We start from the raw sequence: 12317 nt of genomic DNA on the forward strand, positions 1-12317 counted from the left end.
TCAGCTGATTGCAGGGCACAACGCTAAGATCTCTGAAGAGCACAATAGTAATTTACCATTTCACAGACAGCAGGAATCAACAAGTAGCTGGGGATGGAGGAAGAGAGACACTGACTGTTGCTGGGAGGAGAATGGAGGAAGAGAGACGGGGAGGGGTGGGGGGTTTGAGAGGAGACAGACATCAACCGACACTGGGTGGGGGGCTGAGAAACACTGACCGACACTGGGAGGAAAGAGGGGAGAGATACCGTTCGATGCTGGGGTCACACAAAAATGTCCTCGGCCGAAAAGGGGTCACGAGTGGAAGAAGTTTAAGAAGGCCTGTTTTAGCGGATGCAGATGGACATTCATCTGTAGTGGGGGAGAGGTGAAAATGGAGGAGCAAGAATGACAAGGAGTGTGGGACCTTTTCTGCTTACTGGTATCATTTATGTGCTGCTCCCACTAAGCTTTGTGGTGATCATGCATCTCCCCAGGCATTTGGTACCCAGATGACTAGTAGATTTAAACACTTCATACACTGCAGGAAGAGGCTGCAAACTTCTATGGGGCATCAGATGTGAGTAGAAAGGTGCAGACTTCTGAGCTATGAAGAGCAGACCTGGGAATACCAGTGCCTTCCTGTGTAATAGGGTGGCTGCTCTTTACACTCTTCTGCAAACTACCCCTGGACAAGATCCTACCTCTCTGATGTTGTGTCTCTCCCTCAATTACATCCTCTACAATCTCTGGCACTCAAAGTATGGTCTGCCACCTCATCATCCCAACCCTCATCAATGAGCCAACCTGACAGTAAGCTGCAGGATCATCATTGACAATTGCTGTTCCCTGCCTGTTGTTCCCTACCTCTATGCTCTGGGCTCTTTTTTCTTAACATCTAAAAATGAATTCCTGCACAGCCTCTTGCAGCACATGACTGAAGCCGTGCTGAAATAATTCAGCTGACTGCTCAATGATAGATTTTGAGACAACAGCAGAGTTAGCAGTAAAAAAAAAGTAAAAAGGAGGGCACATTTGCACATTCCTGCTGACTCAGCACCTGGGAAGAGGATGATAAATGTTTGGCAATCCACTCCACTACGTGCTCTAGATGTATAGCATGCTCACTGGCAGAAAAGAAAGTTATCTCAAAAGGTACAGCCAGACCATCACTTACTTTGCAGATTCAGAACCTCCCCCCCTTTACCAGCTGCATATGAAGAACCTCTTTCTCATCTTGAAAACAAGTGATAGCCTTATTTTATTACAAACTATGGCAATAGGGCGATTGAGGGTGTGGTGCTTTGGCATGCTTCACAAGTCTCATTACAGTCTTCACATAGTATGCAGTAATGTGCTGCTAACAGGATAGCTTTGGCTGTGTCCACAATAAGTTTACACTGTTGACCCTATCAACATTTTATAGAAATATACCTACCTCCAAAAAAAAAAAAAACTATAAGGCCTCTTTCACACAAAGCTTATGTCAAGCTGCAGATTTTGCAGCAAATATAGGCAGTTCCAGACAGCTGTGACCACTTAGCTTGTACAAAGCAATGGCAGGCTGACAGTGGCCGCAGCTGTTGACCCCTGTTCAGAAGTAATAGCATATAGAATGATTACCTGCAGTTAGGGACAGATGATGGCCCCTTGACGCAAGCCATTTGGGGCACTATACCTAGTATATACAGATCTAAAAGCATAGCTGTGTCCTCCAATGAACAAAAAAAAAAGTTTCAGCTCAACTTTCACTTTAAAATGATGAACTATCCCCTGATCATAAATATTAATGATCACAGATTAATAAAAGAAATCTCAACCTGTAGAGTACATGACAGTTTAGTATTGTTCACACATACAGCAAGCTCAATCAGTGTTTATTGCCAATGTAAGACATCGTCAAGAAACGCTAACCATTAGGTCAGTTAGGTTTAAAGTTTATAGTTTGTTTTTGTATTTTTTTCTTTTTTAAAAAGGGATGTAATTTTTTATATCCATACGTTACATATTTCTAAAGTATTTTAGGCAAAGTTAAAGACCCCATAGGCTAGTGTTTTTTTCGATGACTTCATTAAGTGGGGTGAAGGTTGTAGGTTTGTGTGAGACATTTTGATCTACTAAATTTCAGGGGGAAAAAAGGGGCGCAGGATGTACAATATTCTAGGTGCTGAACATCCTGGAAGTCCATTTACATATGGAGCGAGTTCATTAGGATTTTTTTAACCCTAGTTAGCTAGAATAATTAAAACATCAGACATGTTATGAGAAAATGCAAAACCATTGAAGTCTAGAATGCACAAGTTTAATGACCATATACCATAGCAATAGCCCATGACCATTCAGGTTATCGAATTATATATATTTGGACTGAATTAACAGGAGAAAATGATAGATTTTATTTTTTTTTGTGAATTTTTTTTATAGGACGGGAATTCACCTTTTTATGTGGGGAGATTTCCTGTTGTGCTTCTAGGACAGCAAGCTATTCTAAGCAAATTCCAAGAGAAATTAACATACAATGCAGAATCCAAGCCCTGGGATCTTTAACTCATTGAGATCGGACAGTGCAGTACAGAGTGTTAATCATGATAATCACCAACTCCACATCCCCCTCTGTAATATTGCAGAGGAGGAAGATGGGTAGTATTTTTAAGCAATTAAAACTAAAAAATATAAGCAGCAATGTTCAAATATTTGTTTAAATTATGATATGCAAAAAGGAACATGTAACAAATATAAAGTAGGTGTTATTCTAATTTGGTTGTGAAAGAGGAAATGCACTTCATGTAAAGGCAATGTAATGAATTTAGACTGTTAAAGGACAATAACTTAAAGATAATATGATAAACAAAAATATTCAAGTATCTTTATTTACTTTTCATTTACTGAAACAATGCCACATTATGTAAAAATATAAACACATGAGGTCTCCCCCCCCCCCCCCCCAAATTTCATACAAATCAGTATTATAGAAATCAAGTACATATGGATACACTTCTTAGTCCAACACATTATTTTAATCCTCTAAAACATAGTTTGGATTAACAACTAATATACGATTCTCTTCTGAAGCCTCCTCATTGCCATCTATGGACTTTAAATCAGTCTTGCACAATTCTATGAGTATATGATCCTGAAAAGGAAAATATTTTTTACTGTTAGCAGCAATATTGCAAGAAATACCTTAAACACAGACAGCTAAATCTAAAGAGGTTTAGAGCGCTTTTTTTAGAGTGCATCTCAAAGCAACAAAAAAAAACACAGTACCATCTCTGCAATGTATGCTGATTTAGCTCTTGAGCTGTTGTAGGGCGACACCACATAGCATTTTTGTGGACTGTCAGCCCCATCCAGTGTTTTACTAAATAATTCAACCAACCACTCTCTCTTATATTGGACTACAGAATCACTATGTTGTATAGATCCAAGAACTAAGCATGCTCCTTAATATGGTATGGGACTACAGAATCAGTATGTTGTATAAATCCAAGAACTAACCGTGCTCCTTAATATTGGACTACAAAATCATAATGTTGTAAAGATCAAAGAACGAACCGTGCTCCTTAAGATAACACGAGGATACAGGACAGCTCTGAATTTCTGACAAGAGCACTGCTTTTTTCATTTATTAAACTGATAAAATGCTTCTAATGGAACATTTAACATGCCAAAAGGGATTAAATGTGACATTAAGTTTAACATACACTAACTATTCCACTGACAAAGGGCACATAAATGTAAGACATGGTACTAATATGGCCCATCTGTGTGATAGTCTCGCCTTGAAGATCAATAAGAAACTGGAATTGCAATTACTAGACATGTAAGCCAGCAAAAAATTAGTTTAATTTCATTCCGGATCCGAACACAGTTTTGTTTCGTTATTCGGATCTTTTGAAATTTCATTTTAGTTTTAGACTGGGTTTTCTGATTGGCCATTGTCACATGTCCGATTTAGTTTAATTTTAAACTAAGTTCGGATTATCCAAAATTTTGTTAAAACATTTGTATTCGTTTGCATTCAGCCTCAGTCAGGGGCGGAACTACCGCCATAGCGACCCATGCGGGCGTTATGGGGCCCGCGCCAGAAGGGGGCCCGGCCAAGAGCAGGAGGGAGGTTTAGGGGTCCTTATTTTCCGTGCGGCCGCAAGTCAAAAACTTCACCGTCGCACGGAACCTAAGGACACTAAATCTGCGATCCTCTCCCCTGCCAGTCACAGTGCAGAGCGGGGGCGGGCGAAGTTATCTCCTGCCTGTGTCAGGCTGGAGGAGATGGCGAAGCAGCTGAGTGGAAGTGTGTGTGATCTTCACTGCTGCTAGGACTGCTAACTGGTAAGGGGGGACAGGGACTGAAGACTTTGTTCTCCTTACATGAGCTGCAGGAGCCATTAACACTGGCCGCGGCTCATTCATATGCTAATTACGGGATTTGCATATTAATGGGCCTTTGTATTCATATGCAAATCCCGCCATGTATCATTAATATGCAAATTGCCCTTCCCACTCCCCTGAATGAGGGGGGTGGGACAGGGGAGAGTCAGGTCTAAAGTTGCAGAGTAGTGATAAGCTTGGGAGTGTTCGCAAGCGCCTCGTGCCGAGCCATACAGATTCTTGCACCAGGAATGTCAGGTGTCCCACTTAGATGTGGCTGCTGTACTCACTGAAGTTATCCTCCCTGGCGGTCTGATTATTTCAGGTATTTTTTTTCTTCCTTTTTTTAATTTTTAAATTTCCCACCAGTTCCGCCCAATGCGACGCAGACACTCGCAGGGGACGGAACCCAGAAGACGGATGCCGGCATGATGTATTGGCTGGAGGACACAGCGGGGATCGTGGACAAGGTAAGTAATCGCGCTGTGTAATCCCGAGTGTGGCACGGGGTTACTGCTTTTGGTAATGAAAATTAACCCGGAGCCACACTCAGGATTACCACCAGGGAGGTTAATGACCAGGTGATAGCGGCCATATCTGTAAGCGACAGTCCACACGAAATGTATGTGATATGATTAAATGCAGTTTTGAATAGATCACTGTCTCTGGATGTACGTATATTGCATTCAGGGACAGTGATCTATTGTAAACTGCATTTAATCATATATAATAATAAATGCTGTAGTTCAGGCACCAGAGGGGGGTGCGGGTTGGGGGGGCCCTCTACAAATTTTTGCTATGGGGCCCTGTGATTTCTAGTTACGCCCCTGGCCTCAGTCATGAAATTTCATCCAAGCTTGCATTCAGAGCGAAACAAAATTACACATCTAGCAATTATAGGCAGACTACACATGCCTAACAGACCTTTCAATATGTGCACTGTGGCAGAAAGAGGTTTTTTTACTGCATAAATCAATAGACATAAGAAACCTTGCTGTATACACAGTTCTACTGCCCCTTGAGTGTTAGATGTTCCTTCTCACCTTGGTGTATTCCTACTCCTGCCTTTTTCATCAAAATGTATCCAGGCTAAGATATCTAAAGTTAAAATGTATACACTGTGCTCAGGTCAGACATCAGATAAGCTTTGTATTAATGCTCTCTGCTTGAGCGGTCATATTTCTCCAGATATTGCAGAATAGCCTCTAGACAAGGTGCTTTAGCACCCAAGGGGAGGGTGCAAAAATGCTCCACCCATAAGCCTCTTCACAGCAGCATGATTGAGTGTTTGACCCAGTTCTTTAAGCCAGTAATGCTGCAGGTCAGGTAAAAAGTACAACAGAAAGCATCATTACATTATAACACAATAGGTTCAATTCAGAAAGCAAAAAACACCCAGGGTAAGGATCCTTATTTTAAAAGGGAATTTACTGTTCTATTAATAATATAGGTAATGCCTTCAGCATAGCGTTTATAATGTTTTTCTGTTGTTAATTTGGTCCATAATAAGCACCAGCTAATGGCCAAATAACACTTCTCCCACAGTTTAGGAGACTAGCAATTTTTGAACCTGCAATTCCTCACACTTTTTATTGGTTTTTTTACAGGAAAAGAAAACAAGAGCCTTCTGGGAAGCAAAGAACTGAGGACTGCAGCATGAAGAAAACATTCATCTCCCCTGCATGGCAGCATTGCTAGTGAGCACATTGATTTATACACCGTAACTTCCACAACCATTAGCAGCCAACAGACACTGCTATTTGTTATATTTATGCATCGATTGTGTTCTTTATTTTCTCCCCAGTTTCAATAAAGTTTCAAGCTTTCTACACAGTCTGACTTTTTGGAAGGGTTTTGCTGCATGTTAGGCTGCACACAAGCCACAGGGTAATCAGTAATGAAAACAGAGGATAGGAAAAATCACAGTCCAATGCCTTGGGTAAAGCCTCACACTCTTGGAAATAGAACAAACAGCCAAATGGGCAAAAATAAACTTCCACAAAGAAAAATAGCAGCCATAAAAATGTATTAACTATTTAAACCTTGTTTAACTTAAATTCTCTTATACAATCCGTATATTTACTAAAAAGCTATTCACTGACAAAATTTGTAGTTAAAGCAGTTGTTTCAGTTTTAATGTGTGCGATCCCTGAAAAGCATTTTAAATAACTTTTCCAACAGCATTTTTACCAGGGTCCCAATGTCCTTGTGAAGCAACAAGTAGTACAGTAAAAATCGCCCAAATATGACCCTGGCGTTAAGGGGCATACAGCCTCTGCAATCTCAAAAATATTCTTGGAGCTGAAAAGCCTCTGAAGACTTGTAACGGCATCAAAGCTCACTTAATGCAGTCAACAGACCTTCATAGACCATCTGACAGAAGACTTCAACACAGCCATTGACACTGTTTCCATGCCACAGAAAGATGCATGAACAGGAGCGTCCAGATGCAGAAACATGCAGTGGCAGCATGCAGTGGACCTGACCAAGCATCAAAATACTTATCCCTAACAAACTCAACACTCAAATTAGCTACTGGTCAGGAGGGGGGGAGGTACACACTGCTGTGGGTGCTGTTGGGAAAGGGTGCATGGCTCAGCGTAAACTGGTAAAAGGTGATGGACTAATTGATGAGCTGTATTTGAGGCATGGCTGTGGTAAGCAGAGTCCGAACATCCTTATTTCTGGTTGTGCTTTCTTCACTGTGTCCAAGGCAGACCTCTACCCCGTCGGCAAACTGACCTGCCACTTTTTCCGATCTACAATATTAACTGCCCAGAATGCATGGAAATTACAGTTTGCATTATACAAACAACATTTTGTGCTGAAACAGTATCTTTGTATAGACTTTTTATGAAGAATCTCCATTCGGGTGACTGTTTTCCCATTTTCGTTTCTCCTGCACACTGCAAGTCTATTCCTCGACATGTTACTTGGAGGGAATCACTGCGTCTGCTTTCTTGTCATCGATCAGCAGGGAGTTAGAAAGCAGCTGCAGCTTGCACTCTCCTCCATACTATTGCTATTTTTATCTGTTTAGGGGTTATTCTGCAAAACCTGGGGCAATATTCTGCATTACCTTCATAAGCTTATTTAGAGCAGATATGTTTATTTTAAAAAATTAGGACTATTTATACCATACTGGCAATTTTATTTTATGCTTGAATTTAAGTCAGCTTGTGAGGATACATTTTGTATATTGCTCAAATCTAATAACTGGCTCTCACAGAAATGTGTTAACCTTTTCAGCAAGCCTAGAGACCATTGGTCTTTATTGCAGCAGAGAAATTTGAGATCTGGCCCACCAAATCCTGCATTTTATAAGTGGCCTCACTGGAAGGAGGTGAGGCTAGACAGCAGACCAGAGACTAAATTATCTGTTGAAGTTAAGATTAAATATAGCAGCCCAGATTTCATGGCTGCCACAGTGCTCACTCACGTCTACAATGGCACATAGTCACTTTTTTGTGTTTGATAATTAGTGGGCAGTTTACCACATGTTTTATGACACATCCAAACACATCTCTGTATAGAATCGGTAAGAAGGCTGTGGGAGTGCCTTTCCAGAAGTCTCCACTCTTTCAGCTTTACCAATCACATAAAAATTTGCAATTCCTAATTGAATTGTTGAAAACTTCTTCGTACTAGCATTTATTTTTATACATCAGACTGTGTGTGGGGGGCATTAAAGATGGATGTTCCAGCACCACCAAATTACAAGCAAAATGTAGTGGAACAGATGCACTACATGAATTAAACTCGACATACAGTAGGTGAACACAACTCCACTTTTAAGGGGGAAGAAAAAAAAAACACCATTTCTCAGTTGGTTTATAAATGTCACAGGACAAGTATCAGAACCAAGAATATGCTGTTTAGCAGATTTGACAAAGGTAACGTTTCTGTAGCGTTAGACTTCATAATATAGCCGCCTATCTTTTTTAGGAAGTGTGCCTGCTGCAATACCTATAATAAAAATTCGGAGCCGAGGCACACAGTGGGAAGGGGGTAAAATATTACAAATCAGCACAGTTTTCCACCAAGCACTAGAGATGGGAGCAGATTGAACAGAAACTTGAGGAGGGTTGGAGTTCTGCTTTAAACTTGCCCTCTACAACAAGATATTTAATAATTTAAACATTTCATACTTACATAATGAACTAATCGGTGGATTACTTTTTCTATCAAATTTTTCCTAAAAATCAGTTCAGATTCAGTCTCAATGTCACTTTCAATTTCTTTAAGATACCAGTTCACCAGGTCACTCTTAGTTAACTGACAGTCTTCAGCTAAAAAAAAAAAAAAAAAGAAGAAGAAGTATACAAAATATGTTGAAGCTAGGAACAACAGGATTATGAAAAAATGTCCATTAGCGATTAGTAAATCTTATAAAATTTAATCTAGTGCAAGAAAATAGGTATTGAAGGATTCAAAAGAGGCCATCACTTTACAGGTTTTTTTCCCAGGAAAATAGACACGTGATAACCCACGATGGGTGTCTCATGGAAGATTTACTGTTAAAGTAGATAAAGGGGTGGGGATTGGGCTATTCACTGAACAGCACTGGCAATATTCATTTTCCTGTTCATGGTTATTTGTTATCAGATGCTAGATATTCTATTTGTGAAGTCAGTAACAGATAATTGTTCTTCAATTTTTGCAGTATATAGTACTTAAGACTAGAGGTCAGTAACTCTTGAACTGGCTAAAAATGTTAAAAGGTTTTCTTATTTAGGAGGTAACATTTTGAAAATAATGCTTAATGTAGGAAGGAGTCAGAGGGATAAATATGCAAACCTTACATTCTTCCATCTTCTGCATGTAGAAGACAAGTAAATTGGAAATCTGCTTATATTCTGAAAAAGTCATTTTTAATGAAGCACTTGAAGCAGGTTGTTCCTTTGTTTCTTCATCTTGGTTTGTTTCCATAGCTTCATTACTTTTGATATCTACATTTTCATTTACAGCTGAAATAGAAAATGTTAAGATGAAAATCAACTTTGAGAAATACTAAACTAGACAAGGACAGGTCCTAACTTTCCTCGCACTCTTTAAAACATATTTGAAATCCCTTACAAACATGCATATGTGATTTTAAGGTGCATTTTACGTATTTAACTCAATCTGGCAGTCAATTATTGCATTTAGAAGTTAATTCGGTATGTGCATTTTATTTTTATACCAACAAGATGAACACAAAATTGTAGGGCTGGTACTGATTAAAATTTTCGTGTTCGATTAATCAAATTTTTTTTAAAATCAATTAATTTTGATTAATTATAACGCACATACAGATCCAACTACATCGGCCTATACACATACAGCACAGCAATGAAGTAATAAAATGAACTAGCATCACACTAATCCAGCACGTTATTAATCTCACGTGCCCCACTTAATATGGCCGCCGCTTGAGTGGGGCAACTCAGAATAATAACGTGCTGGATTAGTGTGATCTTAGTTCATTTTATTACTTCATTGCTGTGCTGTATGTGTATAGGCCAATGCCTTGGCTGGCGCTCATGCAGTAAGTTTCTTGGGCAAACTCAGCGGCCCAAGAGGCTCCGTCTGCTTACGAATGGAAGGGGGAGGAGTCCGGTGACGTCACGGACATTGTCACCAGACTCCTCCCCCTTCCCTTCGTTAGCCGCCACGGACATCGACGTCACCGGACTCTTCCCCCTTCCCTTTGTTAGCCGACGGAGCCACTTGGGGAAGGGGGGAGGAGTCTGGTGACGTCACCGAATCTATGAGATGTGGATCTGACTATGAACAGTTAATTGCTACTGGTGGGAGGCGGAGACTTGTGGAGATTGTAGTACAGAGCAGATATGGATACATTGGTGAAAGGACATTGAGAACTACATCACCCAGGGTGCTGTGCGAGAGGAAGCCGGGGGGACTATGGGTTGCAGGGACTGAGCACACTCAGTCTGGGACCGGGACCTGAAGTGTCCAGATCTATGTGAGACAAGGTGAATTGAGACTGCCTGTAATAGAGCTGTGTGGTTGCCTCTGACAAGACAGGGACACACAGGCTCTGTACCGCAGTGTATAAAGACTATTGTCTGGATGCCAGCAGCTGAAGACAGTAATTGAGTGCCTACACTGAGGCCTAGTGACGCGTCATCGGCGGAAGTATTGCGGCCTGGTCGGGCGGCCGATTCAGCCACTGGAGTGACGCAGTCAGCCCAGCTGTGTGAGCGGAAGTGAATGGAGCCAGCGGTGAAAGTGACAGAGACCCTAGATGAGCGGTGATGTTTTGCAAGAGGCCATAGATGACTTCTCCTTCCTCCTGAATGGCGTTCTGATGAAAGAGGGACTTCCATCTGCTATTGAAAGACTTCATCTTTTCGGACAACCCTGGGAGCGGTGAGAGGCCTCTGGGGCCGAACTGACAATGTACTTTTACACATCTGCTACACAGTATGGGCCCCAACGTTGGCTAGCCTAGGACATTACTACTGGCCAGTAGTCTAGAGGGGTATGATACTTCCAAAGGGAGATATTGTTGTGGGATTTCTCTACTTTGATATTTACTTCTGAGACAGTCTGGCATCACAGGACTACGTATAGGCAATAGATAGCCACAGTCCCTGGATGTCAGAGTGCATTGATTACCTCATATTGTATAGTGTTTTATTGTTACATTATTAAGAGACTATTTTGTGTTATTCAGCCATTAAATCCTTTACAAAAACTCTACAAAAGGTGTGTTGGTGAGCTGTGGATCCACCAATTGGGTGGTGCATTGGTGCAGGGGGACAGAAAGACCCGTTACTACCAGCGGCTCCTACGGGTGTAGCGCTACATGTGTATGCCAGAATGTTTTTACATTTCATTTTTTCAAAAACTTTTTTATAACGTCACTTTTATTGTCATCTTACAGAAGGTTCAGACCCCCTAAGTGATAGTATAATTATTGGTGACATGTGACATTTGCAGCCCAGCAGACTATGCTTGATCAGCTTCTTCTACAACCCATGTGGCCAGGAGATGACAGCTTAGAAATTGGAAGTGACTAAATCCTTGTTACTTCTGGGTTTATTCACCAGGTAGATCAGTGATGTTCGCTTGTCTCCCTCCCCTTTCATCAACACTCACCATGCAAATCCTGGGCCCGCAGGAGGGGGCAGTAAAGCCTCCACTACATGGGGGGGCAGGGGGGGGGCACACTGGGCAGCTTGTGAAAGTAATTGGGTGGCTTTATAGGCAAGGAGTGGATTTGATTTGTATTTCTCTTCTATTCATTTACTTTCCATGTTTTCCATTTTGTTAATTGATTAAAAAAAAACAAACAAACTATTAAACACTTATTTCTGAAAGCATTCTCACACCTGCCTAAAACTTTTGCCCAGTACTGTACACATACACACGTACATGCACACTTATACAAAATATATTTTTTAACTGTGGCCATAACACAATATTTAAAACTTAATATTCTTTTACAATAAAAACCTTTATAAAATTGTAAAAGCTTTTGATTTTCAGTTGTCTTTTTTTGAAAGTATTACCTTCCATGGTCTTTTCATCTTCAGCTTGATCAAAGCTGACATCGGGTGTATCCACACGAATAATTGATTTGTTTATCAGCCTGAAAGCTTCCTTTACATGTTTTGGTTGAACCTGAAAATTAAAAAAAAAAACTGAAAAACGAATTTTCCACAGTAAATCCTACAATTGTATTGTATTCTCATAGTGTTCGTTAGTGAGATAGCCGCCATTTTTATAGTAATATTAAGCATAAGATTTGAAACTAAAATTAGTAAGATAAGGATTGAAAAGTGTAGAATTTCCCCATAGTACCATGAAATGTATACAAGGGTCCTACTTGCAACATTATGGTATGTACAGTTTTATATCTGTACTGTAACATTTTCTTTTCTACTAGACATGAGAATCTACACTGAATTAATTTGTAAATCCATGAAACCCGAACTTGGCATTGAACCTCATGGGGGGGG

The 12317-nt window shown here is 40.5% G+C and overlaps 1 protein-coding gene across 1 annotated transcript in view; it reads right to left on the reverse strand.

The window, feature by feature from the left end:
* Positions 1-2995: 2995 nt before the first annotated feature.
* Positions 2996-12317, reverse strand: part of LOC108799825 (maternal DNA replication licensing factor mcm6) — a 53525-nt gene continuing 44203 nt past the window's right edge. The window contains exons 14-18 of the mRNA XM_018571747.1: positions 11868-11979; positions 11101-11143; positions 9153-9289; positions 8503-8639; positions 2996-3112 (exon numbers count right to left, since the gene is read on the reverse strand). Coding sequence (XP_018427249.1) covers positions 2996-3112; positions 8503-8639; positions 9153-9289; positions 11101-11143; positions 11868-11979 — 546 coding nt within the window. The remainder of the gene's footprint in view (positions 3113-8502; positions 8640-9152; positions 9290-11100; positions 11144-11867; positions 11980-12317) is intronic.

This window comes from Nanorana parkeri, unplaced genomic scaffold (genome assembly GCF_000935625.1).
Source record: "Nanorana parkeri isolate BGI_ZX_2015 unplaced genomic scaffold, ASM93562v1 scaffold1826, whole genome shotgun sequence".
NCBI classification, from domain to species: Eukaryota; Metazoa; Chordata; class Amphibia; order Anura; family Dicroglossidae; genus Nanorana; species Nanorana parkeri.